This window comes from Capricornis sumatraensis, chromosome 2 (genome assembly GCF_032405125.1).
Source record: "Capricornis sumatraensis isolate serow.1 chromosome 2, serow.2, whole genome shotgun sequence".
NCBI classification, from domain to species: domain Eukaryota; kingdom Metazoa; phylum Chordata; class Mammalia; order Artiodactyla; family Bovidae; genus Capricornis; species Capricornis sumatraensis.
In genome coordinates, this window is record NC_091070.1 from 123,262,348 (window position 1) to 123,289,499 (window position 27,152).

The following is a 27,152-nucleotide window of genomic DNA, read 5'->3' on the forward strand; positions in this document are numbered from 1 at the left end:
AGAAGTCCTTCAATAAAGAAATTCTGGCTTCTAGCAGCACGAGTAGCTTATGTGGATTAATTCAAGACTAGCCAATCAGCTTCCGCATTTGAAATTTCCCCAACCCCTTAAACTTTGCCCTTATACTGGATGAAGGAGACAGGTTTGAGAGCCTTGCCTCCTTATCAGTCAACCTCAAGATAAAGTTCTTTCTTTTCTCAAAAGCCAGTGCCTTTTTATAGCTGAGTAATATTCCAAAGGGGTAAGATGGGGAGAGGGAAATGGCAGCCCATTCCAGTAGTCTTGCCTGGAGAATCACATGGACAAAGGAGCCTGGGGGGCTGCAGTCCATGGGGTCACAAAGAGTCGGACATGACTGAAGTGACTTAACAACAGCAAGATGGGGAGGCAGGTTTAAGAGGGAGAAGACGTGCTTATACCTGTGGCTGATTCATGCCGATGTATGGCAGAAACCATCTCAAAATTGTAATTATCCTCCAATTAAAAAAAGAGAAGCCACTGCCATAGTATTGGCTTCTATGTGCATTGTACAGTGAGCCCTTGCTTGGTAACACTCAGAGTCCTGTTTTAGCCTTCTGTTTTTCTCCTTCTACTCTATTCACTAACCTGGGAATCTTATCTGCTCCTTTTGTTTCAATTAATAATTCTGTGCAGAGGAGTTCCACCTACATTTTCCTAGTCCAGATTTATCCTGAGGGATATGTAATCTAGAGGGCATTTCTATTTAAATGCCTCACAGGTAACCTCATAATGTACATGTTCAAAATTAATTTGCTAATTTCTGCTCAATCTCCTTCCAAAAGTCATTCTCTGCAAATTGCCCAACCCAGGAAATAAGAAGTCATCCTTGACTCCTTCCTCCCTCTCACTCTCTATTGTTAACTCTGTCTTAAACTTAACTTTCACACCTGGAGTCCTGCAACACCCTCACTGACCTTTCTCCAGTTTTGCCCCCTTCCAATCCAAAGAAAGCTGAGCACTGTAAGAATTGATGCTTTTGAACTGTGGTATTGGAGAAGACTCTTGAGAGTCCCTTGGATGGAGATCCAACCAGTCCATCCTAAAGGAAAGCAGTCCTGAATATTCATTGGAAGGACTGATGCTGAAGCTGAAACTCCAGTACTTTAGCCACCTGATGCAAAGAATTGACTCACTAGAAAAGACTCTGATGCTGGGAAAGATTGAAGGCAGGAGGAGAAAGGGCCGACAGAGGATGAGATGGTTGGATGGCATCACTGACTCGATGGACATGAGTTTGAGTAAGCCCCAGGAGTTGGTGATGGACAGGGAAGCCTGGCATGCTGCAGTCCATGGGGTCACAAAGAGTCGGACCTGACTGAGCTACTGAACTGAACTAATCCGGGGTGATTTTCCTGGAGGAAAAGATCACAGTTATACTAGCTATTAGATTCTAAACATATGCTGTGGTCAAGTTTAAAATTAAGCTCCAAGCTTCCTGTCAGCCAAGGCAAAAACAAAGGAAAAGTAATCTTCATATGTTTTGCTGTTTGTTCTAATGTTAACACTAAAACAAGGTTCTCAAGAGGAGATTTATATAGGGAGCAATAAGTGATGTAATGAACAATGTCCTCAACACTATTCCTATGATATAACCTATAATTTCATCCCAAAAGTATTTGTGGGGTACTTATGAGTCAGGCACTATGCTCACTATTGGAGATAAAACAGTGAATGTGGTTGTTTCTTACCTAATCTCATAATTCAACCTGAGTTTGGGCATAATATTAGAGCCAACCCTCTGAGGACAATTTGGGCGGAGGAGGGCTTACTTCCCAAGCCACACTTGTATGATGGTAAAGCCAAGGTCACAATATCAGTTGTTCAGTGCCCCCACCACCTACTACTCCCAACCCTTGCTACTCTGCAGTCCCAGAGCATGATTTCAGGATTTCTGGGGTCGCACAGAGTTGGACACGACTGAAGTGACTTAGCAGTAGCAGCATAGCCGATTAACAATGTTATGATAGTTTCAGGTGGACAGAAAAGGGACTCAGCCATACATGTACATTATATCCATTCTTTCCCAAACTCCTCTCTTATTCAGTCTAGCCTTTCTTTTAAAATGCAATTTATTAACATGACCAGGACCTCTGTACACAACGCACCAAATATTTATAGGATTCCCCAAGTGTTGTCTCACATGTGCTGACAAACAGGGCTTTTATTAATAAACGACCTCAAGGAATCTATCAGTTTTCCAACCTTACTTTCTCTGGCTTCTGGCAAAGCTCTGCTGCTAAGACTGCTCCCCACGTCAACCACACACTTGCGTCCTGACAGCATGTGCTCCACCAGGTCAAAGGTGCTGCTCATGATGCCTGACAAGACTGTGCTGAGGCTGCCAGGGAACAGCATGTGGACTAGGCTGACCTGTCCATTATGCAGAAGGGGATGGCACCCAGATGCCAACATTACATTGCCCTGGAGCTGCTCTGACATCCTAGAACTACCAGGACTCCTGAAGCTGCTCAAATGCCAGGGCCCTTCTGTACTCAAGCCATATCACATTTTTGCTCAACTGCTGAGAACATTTTTCCCCACTGAGGTTACATTTTATCACTCAGTTTCCGAAGCAGTGTTGTCTAGTGCTCCTGATAGCTTACTTAGCCTAGAAAAACAGCTTTCAGTCTTTAATAATATCAGAACACACAATAAGACTCTGAGAAATGAGTCCATGGGCTAGGCCAGGGAGAAAACTGTGACAACATGCAGTGTTCCAAAATGACCCCTCCCAATGATAGGCCATTTAGAATTTTCTCGCCTGATGAAGTTTAGACTCAGGTTAGGAGCCATACTCCATAAGTATGTTGCCTTTACATCTGACCCAGTTTGACGCAATGATAGAATTCAGAATGATGAAAGAACTGGTTGGATGTTGTTAAAAAGAAAACCACAAGCCCCAGATGGCATCATTTGTGTTGCCAAAATCTTGGCTCTCTGTGCACCAATACCAGACAAATACAGAGACAGTTATGGAGGAGAAGGAAAGTGTGGCTTTATTATTTTGCTGGGCAAGGGGGAACACAAAAGGCTAGTAGCTCAAAAACTGTGCCCCCCTCCCTGGTGAGTAGGGAGAGGTTATATAGTCAGGCAGGATATGTGATAAGGCCGTAACAGTTTTCATTCTTTCTTCTTTTAAGTTTTAACAGTGTGGGGTTGCTGACAAGATTAGGGTGTGTGCAGGGTCTCAGGTGGCTCATCTCCTAATCCTGTCCCTAGGACAGCAAGGAGATCAAACCAGCCAATCCTAAAGGAAATCAACCCTGAGTATTCATTGGAAGGACTGATGCTGAAATTCCTATACTTTGCCAACGTGATGTGAAGACTCATTGGAAAAGACCCTGATGCTGGGAAAGATTGAGGGCAGGAGGAAAAGGGGGCAACAGTGGATGAGACGATCGGATGGCATCACTGTTTCAATGGACACGAATTTGAGCAAACTCTGGAAGATGGTGAAGGACAGGGAACTGCAGTGCTGCAGTTCACAGGGCTGCAAAGAGTCAAACATGACTTAGTGACTGAATAACAACAACTGGTTCCTTTAATCTTGCCTCAGGTGGTTTCATTACTCTTTCTCCTTTGATTAGTAACTGTTTTGTCCTTTGGAACTCAGAGAAGGTCACGGAGGCTGGAGTCTTGCCTACAAGGAATGGGGGACAAAAAGGCCTCCAGGCCCAGGATCCCACAAGGCCCTGCTCAGCATCACGTGTACTAAAGTCCATGGTACCAAACCTAGATTTAGTATCTCTGTCAAATTGCAGTTTTAACCTTCCCTAGAAATGTAATGTTAATGGACCAGTCTGGAATTTTCTGGTTAAGCACCAGTAAGTTAAACTGTCACAGGGTCCCTCTCCATCAACTCCCCCATCCCCAGCTGAAGAAGAGGCAATCTGCATGATAAAACCCTTGCCAGTTCCTTTCTCCTCCCTCTTCCCAGTAGGGGAATCCTTTTTTTCTTTTATTACTACCTTCTTTTCTTTTGTTAATACTTTCTTGCTCCACCCTATGAAAAACCTTCCATTTCGTACAACCCCTCCCAGCACCCTTCTAGTTGCTAGATGGGGTGCTACCCAATTCATGCGTAGTTGAATAAAGACAATTGAATCTTCAAATTTACTCAGTTGAATTTTTTTTTTTTTTTAGTGTCAATATACTCAAGACTCTCCTCACAACTTGACCTTTGCCTTGAGGACACAGATGTGACCTGTTCAAAGACCTGGAACAGAAGTTTGACCTCAGTATATTCATGAGAAACCAGACCAGCAGGTGGTTTAGGCTAGTTAAGGTACTTACTCACTGGGACATCTACAGACAAGGCCTGGATTTTCCACAAGAAATATTCTGGATACAAGTAATGCATCAATGGGCTTGAACTTCTATACATTTGGAATGATCTAAACCTCTTTAAACATAGAAGTGGGATATCAAATGATTAAATATAAAGCCCCCACCCACCGTGTAGCCAAGTGTAATCATTCAGTAAGTGGTGTCTTGGCTCTTAACTCAGTAACTTCAAGAAAGTCTTCTATGCTCCCTAGACTCCAAACAGATGATCTACATTACCCAATTCTATCTACTCCTTTCTTCATGTCTCCTACCCAATCAGCCTGGCAAACTCGCCAATTCATCCCCACACACCGGCAGCCCTGCCCCGGAGACTTGCAACCTGCTAGCCCGAACGCTGAGAAATTTACAGTCGGAGTTCTCAGGGAAATATTCCAAAGGAAATGATGCCAAAATAGGGTTTCTAGGGGTGATACTCTTGCCTGGAAAATCCCATGGACGGAGAAGCCTGGTGGGCTGCAGTCCATAATGTTGCTGAGTCGGACACAACTGAGGGACATCACTTTGACTTTTCACTTGCATGCATTAGAGAAGAAAATGGCAACCCACTCCAGTGTTCTTGTCTGCAGAATCCCAGGGACTGGGGAGCCTGGTGGGCTGCCGTCTATGGGGTCACACAGAGTCGGACACGACTGAAGCGACTTAGCAGCAGCAGCAGCAGCAGCAGCAGCAGCAGCAGCAGCAGCAGCAGCAGCAGCAGCAGCAGCAGCAGCAGCAGCAGCAGCAACAGCCTACCAAGCTAGGCCCACGGCGAAGTGCGGGGTAATACCTCCAGCTAGCCCACGGCGCGCAGCCTTGTGGGAGTTGTAGTTCTCGCAACTCAGAGTCCCCGGACAGGCTTCACCACGGGACTCGTTTTCCCGTGCTCCTTTGCGCGGGTCCACTTGGGGCAAGTCCCTGGGTAGGTGAGAGAGTGGCTGGCAGCTTTCTTATAAAAAAGTGGAGTTCAGCTGTCTTTGTTAATGGAGCTACCGCCACGGAGGAACTCAGGGCGTGTTTCTGTCCCGTCAAGAGTGCTGAAGGCCGAACTTGAAATACAAGTTTAAGGTTCTCTAGAGGACGAAAGATCAGGAGCTGAGCTCCCGGCTCCCGGTATCCCCGCCCAGTCTGCTGCAGGAGCGGCCAACCCCGACCCGGGTTAAAACTCCCGGGAAGTCGCTGCGCCCACTCTGGGTCCCCTTCAAAGCTGGGAGTCGTAGCGGTCGCAGCCTGGGCGGCTGGATGTGTGCACCCTCCGTTTCCCGGGAACTTAAGGGAGGCTGCTGAGCCCCGTCGCCCACGGGGGACTTGTAGTCGCTTTCTGCACTCTCACCCCGAAGGGCAGCCGAGGGGTTTCCACCATGATCTCCCGGGTCTTCAAGCTGCGCATGTGGGCCCCCGTGGGCGTCCTGACCTCGCTAACCTACTGCCTCCACCAGCGGCGGGTGGCCCTGGCCGAGCCTGGGGGAGCGGACGACCAGAATCCTGTCGACCGAAGCCTGTTGGAGTTGAAAATGGTGCAAGTCGTGTTCCGACACGGGGCGAGGAGCCCTCTCAAGCCGCTCCCGCAGGAGGACCAGGTGAGAGAGACCAGCACGGTTGGGGAGCGAGAACGGTGTGGCCAGCTAGTGGCGGGCCAGGGTCTTTGCCCCAACGCACACCACCTTTGGAATTTTACTCACGGAGCGGGAATTCGGACTGGGTCCTGACGAAGGGAAAACAGTGTGAACAAAGGTGCTGATCATGTACTCCCAATCCCTCCCAGCCCCCTCGGACACCCGGATTGTGGGGCAGCCCGGAAACTTTCCATGGCTGTAGCCCAGCTAATAGTAGTGTGCTTCCCTAGGTGCGTATAAATTGCCTAGGAATCTTGTTAAAATGCGGATTCAGTAGATGTGGGAGCCTGAAACTCTATATTTCTAGTGAATATTGTGGGAACTTGAGTACAAGGGTGTAATGTAGTTCTGACCATTTTAACGTTTGTCAAAGAGTTGCAGGGACCTTTGTGACAGGAACCAGCCAGATTGGGATCACAGTGGACAAGAGGTTAATAATGCCTTTGGGAAGGGACCTCCCTGGTGGCTCAGTGGTGGCTCCTGCCAATGCTGGAGACAGGGATTCAATTCCCTGGGTGGGGAAGATCCGGGCAGAAGGAAATGGCAACCCACTCCAGTATTCTTGCCTGGAAAATCCCATGGACAGAGGAGCCTGGCAGCATATAGTCCATGGGATTGCAAAAGAGCTGGAGACTTCGCGACTAAACAACAAAACCAACACCACTTTTGGGAACAGATTTTACCTCAACTTTCTCTCCGGGTTTGCTGGAGACCATTTGAGATCCTGAAGATTTTTTTGGTAACAAGTGCTGTATCTTGGGGCTCTCCTTTTTCATTCTGGGTTCCTAAACTTAATGTAGAAGGGATCTGAGGTAGGAAAAAACAAAATAAATTGACCAGTCTTAAAATCCACCTGGTTTTGCTCAGGATAATTATGATTAAAGTAGAAATAACTGGTTTTGAAGATGATTACCCTTTCTGGATTTTATTCTTGGGGAGACCCAGTAAAGATCTCTTTCATAGCAGGCAGGCTGTGATTAAAGAATTGTCTTCCTAATGAAGATAAATAGGCAACCTGGAATTCCCAGGCATCTAGGTGGCAAGCTTGCCTGTGGGGTGCTTTTGCATTGCTGGTTCTCCAGGTTGATGTTGGAGCAGGTTCAGTAGGATGTCCAAACTAATATTAGGCGTACTCATGACAGTTGCTTTTAAGAAGTCCTCAGGGTTCTACAACTCACAGTGTACAACTGAAAACCCAGTTTTTAAAGCTGGCCACATGTGAAATCAAACCTCAAAGCACTTCCCACATAATAAATCTTTGTAGGCACTTAAATTCTGTTATCAAGTTTCTAGTTAGCCTTTCTATATGGCCATTCCACATTCTATCTGGAACCTGAACTTCACTCCTTTCCTTCTCTTTCTTTCCTTATTCAAATATTTGGATCTTTTCTCAGTCTCTTACTTTGCCTTTTTATTGTTAGGTCACTAAATTTTCCTTCTAGTTTTGTACATAGCCCATCTCTTGTGTACTCCCCTTTCTTCTCCATTTATTCTTTTTTTATTTTTATTTTTTAATTTTAAAATCTTTAATTCTTACAGGCATTCCCAAACATGAACCCCCCTCCCACCTCCCTCCCCATCCATTTATTCTTGGTACAGAATTGTTCAGTCGCTCAGTCGTGTCCAGCTCTTTGCGACCCCATGGACTGCAGCACATGAGGCTTCCCAGTCCTTTACTATCTCCTAGAGCTTGCTCAGACTCATGTCCATTGAGTTGGTGATGCCATCCAACCTTCTTATCCTCTGTCATCCCCTTCTCCTCTTGCTTTCAAATTTTCCCAGCATCAGGGTCTTTTCTAATGAGTTGGCTCTTTGCATCAGGTGGCCAAAGTATTGGAGCTTCAGTATGAGTCCTTCCGATGAATACTCAGGATTGATTTCCTTTAAGATTGACTGGTTTGATCTCCTTGCAGTCCAAGGTACTCTGCAGAGTCTTCTCCAACACCACAGTTGAAAAGCATCAGTTCTTTGGTACTCAACTTTCTTTATGGTCCACCTCTCACATTCATACACGACTACTGGGGAAACTCGTAGCTTTGACTAGACGGACCTTTCCTGGCAGAGTAATGTATCTGCTTTTTAATATGCAGTCTAGCTAGGTTGGTTGGAGAAGGCAATGGCAACCCACTCCAGTCTTCTTGTCTGGAGAATCCCAGGGACAGGGGAGCCTGGTGGGCTGCCGTCTATGGGGTTGCACAGAGTCAGACACGACTGAAGTGACAGCAGCAGCAGCAGCAGCTAGGTTGGTCATAGCTTTTCTTCCGAGGAGAAAGCGTCTTTTGATTTCATGGCTGCAGTCACTATCTGCAGTGATTTTGGAGCCCAAGAATAAAAGTTTGAATGTGTAGGCCTGGACCTCTTTCAGACAGTATATGTGTTCCCTGAAGGAACCAGAAAAAGATTTAGATTCTTTTAGGGCTTTCTCCGGAGAAGGCAATGGCACCCCACTTCAGTACTCTTGCCTGGAAAATCCCATGGACGGAGGAGCTTGGTAGGCTGCAGTCCATGGGGTTGCTAAGAGTTGGACACGACTGAACGACTTCACTTTCACTTTTCACTTTCATGCATTGGAGACGAAAATGGCAACCCACTCCAGTGTTCTTGCCTGGAGAATCCCAGGGACTGGGGAGCCTGATGGGCTGCCGTCTATTGGGTTGCACAGAGTCGGATACAACTGAAGCGACTTAGCAGCAGCAGCAGCAACAGCAGCAGCAACGGCAGCAGCATCAGGGCTTTCTCCTGAGCCACTGGGTGTGTGATGGGTATCTTTGCCTTATGTTGGAAGGGGCAGTTGTAGCTAAGGTAGAATGCCGGCTTCATTCATCTTCTGTTTTTGTGGCCACAAAATATGGTGCATTTGAATCCTTGGTCTCATTTTGGAATTAAATAAGGCACATTACCACTCAGGCCTCCTCTCATTTTCAGATTTTATGTAGATGCACTGAACGCCTTTAGTTATTCTGTATAAAGTCTTGTGCATAAAAGCAAGGGGTATAACCAACTTTTGTTCAACTTAGTCTATGAGCAGGTGTCATCAGCCTCCTGTGACTTGTTTCTGGCTATTCTATCAGGATTTTGTTTCCAAGCTCCAGTAGGATAGAGGCTGTTAATGGGATTTTCTAGTCTTCTTGATTCTACTATTAATTAGAGTCAGGAAGCAGTTCTAAAACTAAAATTAAAAAAAAAAAAAAAACTAAAATTGCCTTTGGTAGATGTTTCCAGACTTCTGACTGGTTTATAGATAAACACGTGACAAGTCAATGCATTCATTATCTTACAAATCCTTAGAAAATATCATTGTTTAAAACTAGATGTTTTATTGAGTTGTATTTTTTTTTTATGATTGAATGACTGATAAATTAACCTGTGTTCCTAAAAGTATTGTATCTGTGCTCTGGAAATAAAACTCTAGAACTTAATTGGTCATTTTTTCTGATTGTTGGATTAGATCCAAAGATAAATTTGACCCTACTTTTGGAATTTTGTCAGCTTCTCTGTGTTTCATGGCAAGATAGCCCCCAACCCAGGAAGACTCCAGTTTTTAGAAAATAAAGTCCAATGCGTTCAGACTCCACAGTTCATGAAGACATTGCTACTAAGTCACTTCATTCGTGTCAGACTCTGTGTGACCCCATAGACAGCAGCCTACCAGGCTCCTCCGTACCTGGTATTCTCCAGGCAAGAACACTGGAGTGGGCTGCCATTTTCGTCTCCAATGCATGAAAGTGAAAAGTGAAAGTGAAGTCACTAGTCGTGTCCAACTCTGTGTGACCCCATGGACTGCAGCCCACCAGGCTCCTGCGTCTATGGGAGTTTCCAGGCAAGAGTACTGGAGTGGGTTGCTGTTGCCTTCTCTGTATGAAGACATTAGAGTCCATATATATTCTATAGTGTAAATGAGCCAGGAAGAATAATGTCAGGTGGGCTGGGAAGGATGATGTCAGTATCATTGTCGATTAACACTTATTCAAAGCTCAGCTAAGATAAGTGGTTTTCAGGAAGCATTACATAAAGGATGTGCAGTCAGTCCATTAATTCCTGTGCAGTGGTGGTTCTTAATCTTGGTGGGACATTGGATTCAACTGGGGGGAACTTTAAAAAATACTGAAGCCTAGGTCTCTCTCCCAGAGATTCTGATTTAATTGACTCAGAGCATCCAGTCATGATAAAAGCTTCTCTGGTGAAGCTTATAATTATCTAGACTGCTGCTGCTGTTGCCGCTAAGTCGCTTCAGTCGTGTCCAACTCTGTGCGACCCCATAGACAGCAGCCCACCAGGCTCCCCCATCCCTGGGATTCTCCAGGCAAGAACACTGGAGTGGGTTGCCATTTGACTGAATAGCATTTAAAAACTGAGGCCCCATCCCTGGGAGATTTGGATGTGATTAACCCATGCGGGGCTCAGGCATCAGTAACTTAAAAAAATTTTTCCAGCTATAGTAGTGTGCAGTGTGTAAGCTTTCAAATCGTTAGTTTATTCTGAAAACTACACCTGGAAGTTTCTGTTTACTTTTATGTAGATTTTTTTTCCCCCTTTTCCCTGGAATGTAACATATCAATCCCTGTATAGTATTGTCTTCATGGAAATGTGCTTTGGTGAGATGCTATCATTCCGTGTCGAGGGAACAATAAGAAACAATCCCAGAAAACTCATTGCTGTGACTGCTGAAAAGATGTTCATTATATTACTCTATCCTCTTTATGAGGACCCTTGGGAGGAATTTGTCTGTTCACTTGAGAAATGGTGTGCTTCTCCTGTACAGTTGGCTTGCTTTTATCTTTAAGCTTGTCTAGCTGATCAGGTTTCTCCTTTTACATAAAAGCCAGAAAGCGTAGTGCTGAATCTTTTGGCCCACCTGCAATAAGTATATAGATCTTCACAGCATGTATTAATGTTTTTTGAGAAACTTTTGCTTTATCCATTTTTTTTGGTCACACTACTCACTTGCTTTTGTTTCTTTTCGACTTTGAATTGGTTATCTTGGGAATTCCGTCAGTCCAGAGGTTAGGATTCCATGCTTTCACCACTGAGGGCACAGGTTCAATCCCTGGTCAGAGAACTAAGATCCCACAAGCCTCGTGGTGCAGCCAAAAAATAAATAAATAAATTGGTTATGTTGTTATATTTTAGGTATTGCTACCACCTACTTCAAGTTAGTTCTTGAAAATGGAGTATAAATAAATAAAAAAGTTACTCTTTGCTTCTGACTCCGGACTGAAAAACAGGAGCAAGAATGACAGTATGTATGTGGGATGGTCACTGTGTATGGAACTGATGTATCATCCATTCTTGAAAGTCTGAAAACGTGTATTTTAGACTTGACGTGACCTAGCCCTCAGGAGTCATCTCCTAGGAAAACCAGAGGTCCTCTGTTGGTGGATACACCTAACAGGAGAAGACTTTTTAGTGTGGCTGAGCAGGCCTTATGGACCGGGTGTCAGGACCTGTGCTCAGACGCTGGACTTACATGGATGGATAATTCAGTCTCAACTGTAAAAAAGAAACGAGTTTACAGTGTGATGAAGAAGAGAGACAAAACGGACTCCAGTTATGGGAATATGCTGGGAATGCTGGAAACTCAGAGGAGATATCTCAAACTTAAATTGCACAAAACTGAACTCAGTTTGTTAACTATTCTTCTGTCTTGACCTCAGTTTTAGTCAAGAAGTACCTCCATCACCCCTTACCACCTCACGCACCCAGACTCCAAATCAAAGTAATTTTTTTCTTTATTCTTTCTTGTTCACCTACCAATATAGCCTCCAAAAAAAAAAAAGAAGAAGAAGAAGAAGAAGAAAAAGCTTTTATCTACTTCCTTGCCAGGATTGACTCAATGTCTTGAATTCTGTTCTGTTGAATTCCCTTCTGTTCTGAGTGCCTTTCAGTTCAGTTCAGTTCAGTCGCTCAGTCATGTCCAGCTCTTTGCGACCCCATGAATCGCAGCACGCCAGGCCTCCCTGTCCATCACCAACTTCCGGAGTTCACTCAGACTCACGTCCATCGAGTCAGTGATGCCATCCAGCCATCTCATCCTCGGTCGTCCCCTTCTCCTCCTGCCCCCAATCCCTCCCAACATCAGTCTTTTCCAATGAGTCAACTCTTCGCATGAGGTGGCCAAAGTACTGGAGTTTCAGCTTCAGTATCATTCCCTCCAAAGAAATCCGAGGGCTGATCTCCTTCAGAATGGACTGGTCGGATCTCCTTGCAGTCCAAGGGACTCTCAAGAGTCTTCTCCATCACCACACTTCAAAAACATCAATTCTTCAGCACTCAGCCTTCTTCACAGTCTAACTCTCACATCCATACATGACTGCCTTAGATGAGCCCTTAGGCGCTCACTGGCTCTCGTACAGACATCTTGAAATTGGCTTTTTCTGTGTTGAGTCTTTCCAATTCAGTTGTGATCTCTCTGCTAGCCTTCAAACCATTCTGTAGAGCCTGTGGGCTAAAGGGATGCTGAGTGACTGGGGGTGAGTTCCCTCTGCTGCTTCAGCTAGAGAAGCTCCAGGCCTTTTTATGGCTGAGTAATATTCCATTGTATAAATGCACCACAACTTCTTTAATCATCTGTTGATGGACATCGAGGTTGTTTACATGTCCTGGCTATTGTAAGTATTGCTGCTCTTTACAATGGCTATTGTAAATATTGAGGTACGTGTATCTTTTAGAATTGTGGTTTTCTCAGGGTATATGCCCAGTTGCGGGATTGCTAGGTCACATGGTAGATTTATTCCTGGTTTTTTAAGGAATCTCCATACTGTTTTCCATAATGGCTGTATCAGTTTACATTCCCACCAGCAGTGCAGGAGGGTTCCCTTTTCTCCACATCCTCTCCAGCATTTACTGTTTGTAGATTTTTTTTTTTTTTTGATGATGGCCATTCTGACTGGTATGAAATGATACTTCATTGTAGTTTTTATTTGCATTTCTCTAATAATGAGCAATGTTGAGCATCTTTTCATGTATTAGTAATAAGGTTTTATGAAGCTTCCCTGGTGGCTCAGTAGTTCCAATGCAGGAAAGAAGGGTTCAATCCTTGGGTCAGGAAGATCCCCTGGAGAAGACAATGACAACCCACTTCAGTATTCTTGCCTAGCAAATCCCATGGACAGAGGAGCCTAACAGGCTATAGTCCATGGTGTTGCAAAAGAGTTGGACATGACAGAGCATCTAAAAACAACAACAATAAGGATTTATACTCTAATAATAAGATAAAAGAAGGACCAGCGGAAGTGACATTTTTTTTCTAGCCAGTGACCCACAGGGTTTGGGGTGGAAATGGGGGAGCAATGGGAAGAGTCAGGTTTGAGTTCTAGGGATTAGAATTGGGGTAGCCTTGAGAGTCATAATAAGTTGAGAAGAGGAGCTGGCATATGGAATTAGAAGGAAAGATTTATTTTTAAAATTGAGTCATCACATCCAACTCAATGAGTGTAAGAATTTTGTGGGCTGTTGGAGCTATGAGGCCTATAACTACTTGTTAAGTTTTGAAAACCAGTACAGTTGGGGCAGGAGTCAGAATCTGGGGAGTAAAGGAAGACGGTAAAAAGTGAAGGTTTCTTAGAGGGCAGCTACTTGTTTGAGAAGTTGGATGAAAGGAAGAGATATATGTAGTAGTTCAAGGGGCATTAAGTAGAGTCTTTAACAAGGGGCCACAAAACCCTGCAGGTTGATTCCTTAAAAAGGTCACTGAGATTGTATTATATTCATTCATTCATTCACCAAGTGTTAGGTGCCAGGCCCTCTGGCCACTTCTACCCTTTACTTCAGTCTGGGCTTGGTGCCAGAATAGACCCTCAACAGTGAGTACTAGTGTGGCAATTACAGGACCTGGGCTGAGGATACCTGGAATAATAAATTGCAGTCATTTCTTCCCTTAATTGGAGCTAGAGTTGAAGTTTCTTTCCTTCTTCCCATCCTTCTTGGGAAGGTTGCTCTTATAGCATCAGTGTGATTCTAGCTATGTGCTGCCAGATGTTAACGCTCTTAAGTTTCCAGAACCTTTTAAGCAATGTGTTGTTTTTTTGTGCTCACCGCAGGTAGAGTGGAAGCCCCAGCTATTAGAGGTTCCACCGCAAACTCAGCTTGATTATACAGTCACCAATCTTGCTGGTGGCCCGAAACCACACTCTCCTTTCGACTCTCAGTACCATGAGACCACGCTGAAGGTGAGCGATGCTTTCCTGCTCCCTGAAGCGCTTTGCAGAGCTGTGATGGTCTGCCCTGGGCTGGGGTTCTTTAGCAGGCTGTGAGATTTCTTCATTCTTCTCTCCCCTCCCACGCCTCAGGGGGGCATGTTTGCTGGACAGCTGACCAGGGTGGGCATGGAGCAGATGTTTGCCCTCGGGGAGAGGCTGAGGAAGAACTACGTGGAGGACATCCCCTTTCTTTCGCCAAACTTCAACCCACTGGAGGTCTTGTGAGTCACTTGAGAAAGGAATATAGCACCCAGTGTCAGGTCTTAAGTGTGAGAAAACCTGTCCTGACCCTCTGTGTGGTTCCCACTCTCATCTGAGGTAGTCTAGGTGGGAGATATGAGAGTGATCTGGCTGCAGCCTGTCGCTCCATTGATCTGCAGGGTTGATTTGGCTCATCTGGCTAGCTCGGCTGGTGTCCCCTTCCTCTCTCACTGCTCCACATGTATCCCTCCTGATGCTGCGTGCTCAGTCCAGAGGATGACCTTCCCTGAGAGAGGAGAACCGTTCTTCGATCGAGGGTATACAAGAAGCTGGGTTCCCTTGCTAGAACCTCGTAGGCAGTCTGGGGACAGTTACCCTAATATGATAGGATTTGGAGAACAAGTGGTCCCTGGAGGTCATGTTCACTGGCCCTCAGGTCCCTTGGACAGCCATCCCACAGAGAGAGAAAGGGTATTTCCCAGCCCTCTAGCCCCCTTTTGGGGCTTTCCTGGTGGCTCAGATGGTAAAGAATCTGCCTGCCGTGCAGGAGACCAGGTTCGATCCCTGAATTGGGAAGATCCCCTGGAGAAGGGAATGGCTACCCACTCCAGTATTCTTGCCTGGAGAATTCGATGGACAGAGGAGCCTGGCACACTATAGTCCATGGGGTCGCAAAGAATCAGGCACGACTGAGTGACTAACACTGTAGTAGCTCCCTTTATGTAGTGTAGAATGCCTATGAGTGCTCTGTGGAATAAGGTAGTGGGCCCATGTAAATCTTCCTTCTATGAGTTTCTCTGTGTTTTTGTTTTGTTTCCAGCATCCGTTCTACTAACATCTATCGGAACCTGGAGTCTACCCGCTGTTTGCTGGCTGGACTTTTCCAGCATCAAAAAGAAGGTTCGAGTTCAGGGTTTACAAGTCAGCCCCTGTCCCTGAGGTGCCTTTTCGTCTTGCTTCCAAAGCCCCGCTCTCTCTTTCTTGATGTCTGTCCCCACCTGGGTCTCTCTCCTCCTGCTCCTGGGGCCTCTCTGGTGTACCGACTGTGTGGCGGGCCCCTCCCTGTCTGGCCTGCCGCTGCACCTGCCAGCCTGACCTCACACCTACACCGACATGTCAGCTGCTCCGATGCACCCCTGGCTCCTGACTTTTTCTCTCAAGTGTCTACACAAGCTGCATAAGGTAGCTGCAGCTAGAGTTTTTCAAACAATACTTGGGGCTTTTTGTTTAGTTGAGACACTGCTGGAGAGGAAAGAGAGTAAGAGGAACTCTTCACTGGGACCCAGGCCTGCTGCCACGGCCCTGGTCTTGGTGATAATCCACAGCATAACCCAGGTGGTGTTAACAGTTTCCCGTATGGCCTTGCCCAATTAAGGAAGTCTGTTGAGTTTGGGTTTTGACATATTCAGCCAGTGAATGATCACACTAGTGGGTTCTGCAACTTTCCACCCTCAAGGACTACGTTTATTATTTTCCCTTATGGATCTCATGTATTTGAGGGCTTTTGACTATCAAGTGAAGCTGCATTTTGTCATGAATTTTAATCGATTCAAATTTACACTTAATTACTGGTCTGAGTTTCAGATCATCATGACCTCGCCAATATTAAAATACTCAAATGATGCCATAAGGCAAAAGTTCTTGTTACTTTGTTTAGCTTCTTTAGCAGTATCTCAAATTGAGGTAAAATTTCCATCAGGCTTTTAAAAAATGTGTAAGATACAGAACCTCCAGACCAAAGGAGGTTCCAGAAGTCACACACACTTGGCTGGTCTGGATGGACAGGAGGAGAAAATCAGACTGTGTCATGAGTTTAGCCCTGAATCTACAACCAACCAGCAGGATGACTTTGGGAAGTCACTTCTCTTCTTTGGGGCTCACATGTAAATCGAAGGGGTGAGACTAGTATCAGCAATTTCCAATTGTTTCTAAAGCAGTGGGAGCTTTTTTCTCCCACTATGAAATAAGGTAATAAAAGAAAAGGGGTTGAGGGCTTCCAGGTAGGGGTCTGAAGCACAGTGTACTTGCATGCCCCATTCCCACTCCTTTTCTGTAGATCCTGACCCCTCTGAAGAATCCTGGAGTTCTGCAGAACACATCGTAAAACAGACCTCATGATCAGAGGCCCTCTCCAGATACCCAAGTCTTCTGAGAAGCTGGTTTGGGTATGGCTGCTAATTCTGGCTGACATTGGCTGAACACAAACAGCCTGAGTAACAGAGCAAACAGGATGGCCTGCTCCTTACCTTTTGGGAGCCCCTGAGCTTAGGAATAGTCTATGGTGCATGGCCTTCTGAAAACTGTTCACTTGCTCATCTTCTGAAAGGCAAATGTCCTGTCCCCAGAACCACCTAAAGTATAAGTAATGTAGAAAGGGTGTTTTTTGGTAGCAGCCTGATCTACAGGTGGGCCTCAGACTCAGGCTGCCCCAGGTTTCCTGCGAGGAAGGAAGTGGTATCATCACCAACTGCTGGTGTGGCTGCCTGGGTAGCCGCTCCCTGCGCTGGACTCAGCCTCACACTCCAACTTGACTTGTGACCTGCCTACTTCCTTGCCTTGGCCATTATCATGGGGTTTGGATAGACCAAAGAACCCCGCAAGGTGCTAACATTGGTGGGAGTGGTTCAACTTTGGGATATTGTTTCAAGAGTAAAATCCTAGCAAAGTCCAAGAAGGTTTTGAGTAAGCTCCAGAGAATCAGAATGGTGGGGAAGGGCTGGAGGGTGTTGCTCTATATCATTTGGTCATTCATTCCTTCAACACATATCTGAGTGCCAGCTCAAATATACCTTATTTATCGTAAACTGAAGGTCTGTTATCCAGACAGTCATGGCAGGTACCAGGTAGGAATTACCATGTGTTAAGTAGAGGCTTAAATCATAGTTACTATTATTCTCACATTTAAAGGACTCACTGTACATCAAACATGGTTCTAAGAGCTTTGCAGATACTGACTTAATTCTTGTGATGACCCTGTGAAGTAGGTAGCATCTCTATTTTTACAGATAAGAAAACTAAGGCAAAGGATAAAGGACTGTCTGAGGTACACCAAGCTAGTAAATGGAGGAGCTGGGATTCAAATTCTGGCAGTGTGATTTCCCAGTCCATACTTTTCACTGTTGTGCCATCTTGCTTCTCAGAAGACTTGGGTATCTGGAGAGGGCCTCTGATCATGAGGTCTGTTTTACGATGTGTTCTGCAGAACTCCAGGATTCTTCAGAGGGGTCAGGATCTACAGAAAAGGAGTGGGAATGGGGCATGCAAGTACACTGTGCTTCAGACCCCTACCTGGAAGCCCTCAACCCCTTTTCTTTTATTACCTTATTTCATAGTGGGAGAAAAAAGCTCCCACTGCTTTAGAAACAACTGGAAATTGCTGATACTAGTCTCACCCCTTCGATTTACATGTGAGCCCCAAAGAAGAGAAGTGACTTCCCAAAGTCATCCTGCTGGTTGGTTGTAGATTCAGGGCTAAACTCATGACACAGTCTGATTTTCTCCTCCTGTCCAGACCAGCCAAGTGTGTGTGACTTCTGGTATTGTGCTCAAGTCACGGTAGGCTGCTCTTTAATCCTGAGGTTTTGACTATCAGTAATTTGTTTGGGAATGGTAGGTCTTTGGGGTTTGGATTCACCTGAGGGCTTCCCAGGTGGCACTAAAGAATCTGCCTGCCAATGCAGGAGACGCAAGAGATGTAGGTTTGATACCCGGGTTGGGAAGATCACCTGGAGTAGGAAATGGCAACATACTCAGTATTCATGCCTGGAAAATTCCATGGGCCGAGGACTTGGTGGGCTATAGTCCATGGGGCTGCAAAGAGTTGGATAAAACCGAGTGACTGACCACATAATACAGCAATCATTCCGCAGATTGACCTCAGTGAATTCCATAAAGCTCCTCTGCCATCAGAGAAGAAGAGGCTTGAGCTGTGTAGAACAGGACGCTGGTGCAGAGCAAAGCATGGAAAGGTGTTAAAGCACCTCCCTTGGGCATTGACAGGAGACAAGGGTACCTGTCAACTCTGAGCAGGAGCAAGCTGCTGTGAGGTGTGTAAGAAACACCGTCTGTAGTCTAATCTTTGGTTCCTGCTAGTGCATCTAGAAGCCTGGCTTTCCTTTTGGGCAAGGCCATGGGGTCTCAGAGGATTTGTGACCTTGTGGGCACCTTTCTCAGATTGTTTCATAAGTCACCATATTGGTGTATGCAGGCATGCATGCATGCTAAGTTGCTTCAGTCGTGTCCGACTCTTTGTGACTGTATAAACTGTAGCCTGCCAGGGTCCTCTGTCCATGGGATTTTCCAGGCAAGAATACTGGAGTGGGTTGCCATGCCCTCCTCCAGGGGATCTTCCCATCCCAGGGATTGAACCTGTGTCTTACTTCTGCATTGGCAGGAAGGTTCTTTACCACAAGTGCCACCTAGAAAGCCCATATTGGCTTATAGGGTTGGACTTTGCAAAGCAAGAAAATCACCTTGTTCTGCTAAAGTAAGGGATGGCCCATTTGTTAGCATCTCCGAGTGCTGGTAGTATCTTGAGGCAGGCTTTTTTTTTTGGAATGCATCATAGATGTGCCTGGAGTAGGAAATAGCTACCCACTCCAGTATTGTTGCCTAGAAGATCCCATGGACAGAGGAGCCTGGCAGGCTACAGTACATAGGGTTGCAAAGGGTCATGACTGAGCATGGATGTGCCAGTCTGATCAGGTCTGTGCCTTCTCCAGGATACAGGTAGCCCAGCAGGAGAGGTTGTGCTCGACAGAACCGGGCTGCTGTGTGCTTTCTCAGACCCCAGGGGAGCTCCTGTTGGCAAAGCCAGGACATTCACTGTCCTTAAGGAGTAACCTGGATGAAGGCCTCTGGGAGTAGCTCCATCTGTGTATACAAAGAGAAGAAGTGGGTGGAGCTGCTGGGAAGAACAAGCTGAAGCCTCTTCCCGCCTGTGCTTCCCACCTTCCTTCCAGGACCCATTGTCATCCACACTGATGAAGCAAGCTCGGAAGTCTTGTACCCCAACTACCAATACTGCTGGAACCTGCGGAAAAGAACCAGGTAACTGCCTCTGACTCATGTTCCTTAGGGTGGGGGTACAGGCAGCATTATACCACCTCTGCCAGCAGACTGGCTGTGCCAGTGGGTAATGGATGGGAGAGATGGCATTACTTGGGTCTGACATCAGCTGTCTAGGATGGGAGGCAGCTGTTGCTCACAGGACAGGCTCATGGTGAAGGTACAGGACATCCAGGGAGACCTACACGCTGGGCTGAGAGATGGTGTATACAGCCACGCGTGGGGCTTCACCATTTACCAAGCATTGTCCTTTGTATTCAGTCCTGGGCTCTCAGATGGGGTAACTGAAGAAACTTATGGAAAAGATGAGTAAGCCAGTCATTAACTGCAAATCTGGATGGGCACGAAAAGAAGACACAACGTGCTGCTGTGTAGGATAGATTGGTTTGGAGCTGATGGCACTATTCAGGTTTCAGGTATTTTGAGACTGCACTTAAAATATGTAGAGTGTGTTGTTCCCCAGAAGAAGTAGACGTGTTTTCAAGCAGACCTGGCCATGCTTGCATTGTTTTGGGTATAATAGAAGGGAATGCTGGAATGGGATTTGGAAAATGGATTACTCTAGCCCAGGGATGTACTAAGTCAGTTGACCTAGTAGAGTTTCAGTTCAGTTCAGTCACTCAGTCCTGTCCGACTCTGCGACCCCATGAACCACAGCACGCCAGGCCTCGCTGTCCATCACCAGCTCCCGGAGTTCACCCAAACCCATGTCCATTGAGTTGGTGATACCAACCATCTCATCCTCTGTTGTCCCCTTCTCCTCCTGCCCTCAATCTTTCCCAGCATCAGAGTCTTTTCAAATGAGTCAGCTCTTCGCATCAGGTATCCAAAGTATTGGAGTTTCAGCTTAAACATCAGTCCTACCAGTGAACACCCAGAACTGATCTCCTTTAGGATGGACTGGTTGGCTCTCCTTGCAGTCCAAGGGACTCTCAAGAGTCTTCTCCAGCACCACAGTTCAAAAGCATCAATTCTTTGGCGCTCAGTTTTCTTCACAGTCCAACTCTCACATCCATACATGACCACAGGAAAAACCATAGCCTTGACTAGACGGACCTGACACAGTAATGTCTCTGCTTTTCAATATGCTGTCTAAGTTGGTCATAACTTTCCTTCCAAGGAGTAAACATCTTAATTTCATGGTTGCAGTCACCATCTGCAGTGATTTTGGATTTTGTAGAGTTTACCTATCTTTAAAATGACAATTATACTAGCTAACCCCAATGAGTTGTTGAAAGTTAAATAAGATCCTAAATGATGAATGAAATATATTTTGTAAACTTAATAACCATACAGTATAAAGAAATATAAGGGATAACTTTTTTATTTTTCGGCAGAGGCCGGAGGCAGGCTGCTTCTTTGCAGCCAGGGATCTCAGAGGATTTGAAGAAAGTGAAGGAAGGGATGGGCATTGCCAGTAGTGATGAAGTGGACTTCCTCGTCCTACTGGACAACATGGCTGCTGAGCAGGTAGGCTGGCTGTCCTCCTCGAGCTCTGGGAGGGTTGGGGGAGCCTGGGCAAGGCTTGGTGGGCTGGCTCCTGAGTTAGAAGCGGGTGGAGGCCTCCTGGCTTGGAGGCAGCTATGAAAGCACTTGCTGGCAGAATGGACCTGGGAACTGCGGGGTAGGGTGGACTCCTCACCAGATTAGGAGTGTAGACATTTTAACTCTTTACCAGAGTTTCTTGAAGCATATTCACTAGAATACCCATGACGCAAGTGTGTATAATGTGGGCAGGCAGGGCTGGGGTGGGTGGTGAGTAGGGAGGGATTGTGGTCTAAAAGGTTTGGAATGCCTCTTTATTGTGTCACTTTTTGGGGAGTCTGTATGCACGTCAGCCTATAGTCTTTAATTCTGTTTTTCTCAAGCTTGGCGCTAAAATCTTTTTTTTCCTAATAAATACTGGTGGCCACACAATGGGAAATGCTGCTCCAGATTCAGAAGTCAGACACCCAAAGGCTGTACAGTCTGGATCCTCCTTCCTTCTCTTGTGAAGATGACAGTGTGCCTTGAAGGCAGAAATGCACCTTATGCTTATGTGTAAAATAGGTTTAAGGTTATAAAACAAAAGAGTTGATAAAGTATTTATATGGCATACTTTTTAGAAATCATTTTGGGGATGATGAAGGCCAAGTAAAAATTTATTAATTCCTTGCCTTTTATTTATTTATTTATTTAGCTTAAAAGAACACAAATGTTTTTTACTTTGGAGTAGATGAGCATCAGAAAGAGAGGAAAAAACAATTTTTCTCTGGGCCTTCAGATCTGGAGGAATAGCTTCCGACAGGCCTTGGGGACATAGAGTTTTGAGCCAGTCTCTCTCTGAGAGAAGACAGTCCCCTTGGACTCCATGGAAGCGGATCGGCCGCCAGGCCCATCGGATGAGCATTTCTTTCTAAAACTGTACCCATGGCCCTTTCAGGCGCACAACCTCCCGAGCTGCCCCACGCTGAAGAGGTTTGCATGGATGATTGAGCAGAGAGCTGTGGACACGGCCATGTACATCCTGCAGTGGGAAGACAGGTGAGGGGGCCTCTTCAGCTGCCGGCATACAGTCACGCTTGGTCAGGCCTCCCAGAGTGTGGGGAAGGGGACTCGTCAGGCCTGCTCACACCTGTCAGCTGGTGTCTCTGTGTGCAGAGGCTGAAATCACCCCATTCTGCTGGCCTTCTGAATAGACTCGGCCCTGGGTCCTTCCATTTCTGGAGCGGGGACTGGTGACGTAGTGTTTTCATTCACTGTTACACAAAACTGGGAGCTGCCACTCGACCAAGTTTCTCTCTCTCTTTTTAAAGTATTTATTTTATTTTTATATATTGATTTGGCCATGCCAGGTCTTAGTGGCAGCATGTGGGATCTAGTTCCCTGACCAGGGATCAAACCTGGGCCCCCTGCATAAGGGAGCATGGACTCTTAGCCACTGGACCAGCAGGGAAGTCCCTTGATTGAGTTTCTCTTAATCACTGACTTTTTCCTTTGCTTTAAGTTTCAAAACATTGGGAGAATGAAGGAAGAATAATTATTTCTCATTTTATTAATCATATTACAGTTTATAAATCATTTTCCTGTTCTTGCCATGAGGTTGATATCATTATCCCTGACAAGTCCAAGTCCTGGCTTTAGAGATGGGGAAATGGGGCCTGAGAGATGTGGGCCACCTTGCCTAGGCTCAGCTAGCAAGAGGGGGAGGCAGGACTTGAACCCAGATCTTCTGGCCACCAATCCTGTATTTTCTCTGTTTTACTGGTATTTAGGGCTCTCTTTATAGAAGGCCTATTTCCCGACTCTCAGAATGGAGGGTATCTCTCTTCCCAAATATAAAAAGCACTTTTTAATGGTTGGTTCAGAGCATTCAGCTTGTACTCAGAATAGATGACTTGGTAAGAGAGGGGAGTATAGAGGGGAAGTCCTGAGGAAGAGAAGTGGGAGGAAAAAGCTGCTAACGTTTCAAGAATTTGCTTGATCTTGCATAATAGGAGCCTCTGCCTGCTTTTCTTCCGCTCAGTCAGTGCATCCATGTTGCACTTGCCTCAGGCTCCTGGAAGGTTCCAGCCACACCCTCTCAGCTTGCTGCCACTCCTGTGACTGACCACCTTCCCTCATCTTTTCCTGAAGTGGCCCCACTGTTCCTTCCCTTCCACCAGCACATGCTCGCATGTATCTGTCCTGGCTGCGCTGCTCGCTGCTGTGTGCTCAGGCGTTCTCTAGTTGCAGCGGGGCTTGCTCTCTGGTTGTGCACGGGCTTCTCACTGCGATGGCTTCTTCTGTTGCAGAGCACGGGCTCTAGGTGCACGGGCTTCAGTGACTGCCGCACCAGGCTCAGTAGTTGTGACAAACAGGCTCAGCTGCTCTGCAGCATGTGGAATCTTCCTGGACTAGGTATTCAACTCATGTCCCCTGCCTTGGCAGGTGGATTCTTGTCCACTGTGCCACCAGGACAGTCCATACACACATATTTAATAAATATGTTAGGCTTTGCAGGCCGTGCATTATCTGTTGTGTCTATTTGTCTTGGCCTGTGGAGCATGAAAGCAGCCTTAGATGATACATAAACAAATGGGCACAACTGTGTTCCGGTGGAACGAGTTAAAAAAACAGGCTGCTGAGTTGGAATTGGCCCACAGCTATTGTTTGCTTTCTCCTGCATTTTAAACAAGATCTGGGTCCAGTCCACTTTCTTTTCCATTAGCCCTGATTTCTTAAAACTGATGTTTCTTCAGGAACAAATGGTTCTAGTTCGTAATGCCATACATCTTGCCTTGGCCTGCACGAATTCTTTGGAAAGTATATGCTGCTTATAGTATTGATTGCCTGCTGCTGCTGCTGCTGCTAAGTCGCTTCAGTCGTGTCCGACTCTATGCGACCCCATAGATGGCAGCCCACCAGGCTCCCCTGTCCCTGGGATTCTCCAGGCAAGAACACTGGAGTGGGTTGCCATTTCCTTCTCCAACACATGAAAGTGAAAAGTGAAAGGGAAGTCACTCAGTCGTGTCTGACTCTGTGCGACCCCATGGACTGCAGCCCACCAGGCTCCTCCATCCATGGGATTTTCCAGGCGAGAGTGCTGGAGTGGGGTGCCATTGCCTTCTCCATTGGTTGCCTACTCTTCAGCTATTGCTTCAACTTTCCTTGATTTGTAAGTGGCCAGTCACCATGAATAAGGATTGGTCTAAGCCAGTCATGGCAACTCTTTTTGTCAGTGATTGGGTTCTGGGGATTCTGGGAAAGATTTTTCTTCTCTTGGATAAAAAGTGAGAGTCATCCAAACCAAGCCTTTTTGCTGCTCACTAGCCCCCATGTTCCTGCTTTGTTTGTTACTTCTCAAATATGCTTTGAGTTGAGGTAACCACCTGTGATCATGAGGTGCCCATCCTGAGAATGAAAGTGGTAGAGCCCCAGTGCCAACCTGAGGGCTCTAGTGCTGGACTTGTTAAATAAATTAAGAAAAGTCCTTATGGTCTCAACGCCAAAGAAGGGGAGCTGACACATAGGAAGTGTAGTTCAGGCGATTTCCCTTCAGATCGCTCTTCTAAGGCCCTTCTGGGATTCCAGGAATTCATTACACCCTGTCCTTCCCAGTTTTGGCCTCGTTCCCTATTGCTTATCCTGGTTGCCATCCCCTCACCCCTCCCATCTCAGCCATGTTTGTACCAGGTGTGTACCCTGCTGCTGTTTACAGTCTTGGCGCACAGAGAGCCCTCGGACTTAAGGCAGTGCTGCTTCTGCCCTTACTGCCTGTCTCTGTCCTTCTTGCATTCCCTGTCTTTTCTCAGCTCTCGGACTGGGCTCATGAGGTTCCAGGGGGCAGAAGCAGCCTGCATCCCTTGTGTGCCCAGTGCCCACTGGGTACTTCAGTACCATTTACTCACCACAGGGAAGGCCTTCAGATGGCAGTTGGCCCATTCCTCCACATCCTGGAGAGCAACCTGCTGAAAGTCGTGGACCCTGCCACTCCGCCCAGCAAGACCAGGTACTTGGCCAAGGAGCTTGGCTTGGCGTGACGGAGGAGGGTGGTGGTGGTGGGGCTCTGGCTACAGGAAGGGAGCCCAGGTTCTAGGAGGGTGAGAACCAGGCTGTCGGTAACTGAAAGTAGATGTTCGAGGCCATGTGTCCCAGAGACATTCACGACATTTCTACCTTTCTTCCTGACACATCTGTCCTACCATGTTTCTAAATTTTCGTTTTAGTAGAAAAGAACCCTAAATTAATTTTTCCATTTTTTAAAACTAATTGAACATGCATCCAGTGGAATAAGTAATTAGGACATCACAACTCTGGGAGGATGGACAGGGAGGTCTGGTGTGCTGCAGTCCATGGGGTCGCAAAGAGTTGGACACGACTGAGCGACTGAACTGAACTGAACTGATTTGGTATTAAAATAGCTCCAAACAATGATAGTTGCTTAATAGATTGTTTAAACACCTTCACTGAGTATATTGGAAGAAAGGAATTCTACTGGGCATTTAAAAATGTTGGAAGTGGCTTGTGAACCTCCATAGCCACTTTTGGGGTGCCTGGAACTCCAGGTTAGGGACCATGGATTTGGACTGTGTGTCCAAGGCACTTGGTAAACAAAGTGTGGTCTGCAGATAAACAGCTTCACCATCACCTGAGATTGTTTGATTTTCCACCGTAGCCTGACCCACTGAATCAGAGTCTGCCTTTTAACAAGACTCCCAGGTGGTTTGTAAGCCCCCTGATATTGGAGAAAACACTTTGCAGCCCCATGGACTGTATCCCACCAGGTTCCTCTGTGCGTGGAATTCTCCAGTCAAGAATACTGGAGTGAGTAGCCATTCCCGTCTCCAGAGGAAACTTCCCAACCCAGGGATCTAACCTGGGTCTCCTGCATCGCAGCCAGATTTTTCACTGTTTGAGTCACCAGGGAAGCCCATCTACACCAAAGGGGTTTTTTGATTTTTTCCCTCACATTTATTTATTTGGTTGTGCTGGGTCTTCATTGCAGGATGCAGGCTCCAGTAGTTGTGGCACTTGGGCCTTAGTTGCTCCATAGCATGTGAGATCTTACTTCCTGGACCAGAGATCAAACCCATGTCCCCTGCACTGCAAGGTGGATTCTTAACCACTGGGCTACCAGGAAAGTCCCTCAAAGGAGATTTATACCAGGCTCAACTGATTTCTAGATGTCACCTGGTTTCCCCACTCAAAGGAGGCAGGTGATATCCTGGCCTCCAGCGTCCTGCGGTGAAGAACTATGGAGAACTGTTTTCTTCTTGCAGGAAGCTGTATCTCTATGCAGCTCACGATGTGACCCTCATGCCTCTCTTAATGACCCTGGGAATTTTTGACCACAAATGGCCCCCATTTGCTGTGGACCTGACCGTGGAACTCTACCAGCACCGGGAGTCTAAGGAGTGGTTTGTGCAGCTCTATTACCGAGGGAAGGTAAGACCTCTGGGGTGTGGCTGGGAGGTGGCTGGGCCATGCGGCCCACCTGGTTTCGCACCAAGTCGCCTGTTTGGGCCCAGGGAGTCTCCACTGGTACACGAGCTCCCTGGATCCTCTCATGGCTGTGGCCCAGGGATAAGGCAGAACTGGGTCCGTAGTGGCAGGCTGGGGCTGGAACCATGTCCCGGTTCTGCCACAGAACCCTTCTAACAACAGGACCACCCTTCTCTTCTCCTGAGGGTCTCTCCCAGGATGTAACTCCTGACTGCGAGGCCTGTTTTGAAAGTTAATGATGAGGTCTTTGGGAGGTGATGTGTACTGTCAGCACCTCTGGTGCTGTGGCCACTGCAGCAGGCTGCTGTCTAGGGCAGAGGCTGAACACTCCCTAAGGTTAGACCTTTAGCCTTCCCAGGGGTATAACATCAATGTGTCTTCCAGTCAGTTCAACCAACAGTTATTGAGTGACTTTTAATGAGCAGGGCATAGTGCCTTTAATCTGAAAGCTGACTGATTAATGGGGGGTTCTTGGCTGATACATGTGTACATACACATCTGATTGGGTCAAAGCCTTTCAGAACTCTGGACACAGCTGAAAACAGCCAGACAGGGTCCCCAGTGCCCCTGCTGAGTTACGTCTTTTCCACAGGAGCAAGTGCCAAAAGGTTGCTCTGACCGGCTCTGTCCACTGGACCAGTTCTTGAACACCATATCAGTTTATACCTTAAACCCAGAAAAATACCACATGCTCTGCTCTGAAGCACAGATGATGGGACTTGGAAATGGAGAGTGATTGGTTTGTACAAGTAAGATGTCTGGA

The 27,152-nt window shown here is 46.5% G+C and overlaps 1 protein-coding gene across 2 annotated transcripts; it reads left to right on the top strand.

Annotated features, from left to right (window-relative positions):
• Positions 1-5,313: 5,313 nt before the first annotated feature.
• On the top strand, positions 5,314-27,152 carry ACP6 (acid phosphatase 6, lysophosphatidic). 2 transcript variants are annotated; one of them, XM_068965786.1, is made up of 10 exons: positions 5,314-5,924; positions 14,000-14,128; positions 14,249-14,379; positions 15,180-15,259; positions 19,321-19,408; positions 20,764-20,896; positions 21,849-21,949; positions 24,801-24,896; positions 26,167-26,332; positions 26,982-27,152. In XM_068965786.1, exons 1-10 carry the CDS (start codon positions 5,706-5,708, stop codon positions 27,123-27,125), a joined length of 1,287 nt encoding a protein of 428 aa, XP_068821887.1. In that variant the 5' UTR covers positions 5,314-5,705; the 3' UTR covers positions 27,126-27,152. The 2 variants fall into 2 exon arrangements, with proteins under 2 accessions (XP_068821887.1, XP_068821888.1); XM_068965787.1 differs by lacking the exon at positions 26,982-27,152 and having other exon boundaries at positions 24,700-24,896; positions 26,167-26,290.

Bases quoted from the DNA above. Each gene is read 5' to 3' on its own strand.
- ACP6 (XM_068965786.1), top strand. From the start codon at position 5,706: ATGATCTCCCGGGTCTTCAAGCTGCGCATGTGGGCCCCCGTGGGCGTC. The intron at 24,897-26,166 runs GTACTTGGCCAA...TTCTTCTTGCAG, and splicing joins ACTCCGCCCAGCAAGACCAG to GAAGCTGTATCTCTATGCAG. The intron at 26,333-26,981 runs GTAAGACCTCTG...TCTTTTCCACAG, and splicing joins AGCTCTATTACCGAGGGAAG to GAGCAAGTGCCAAAAGGTTG.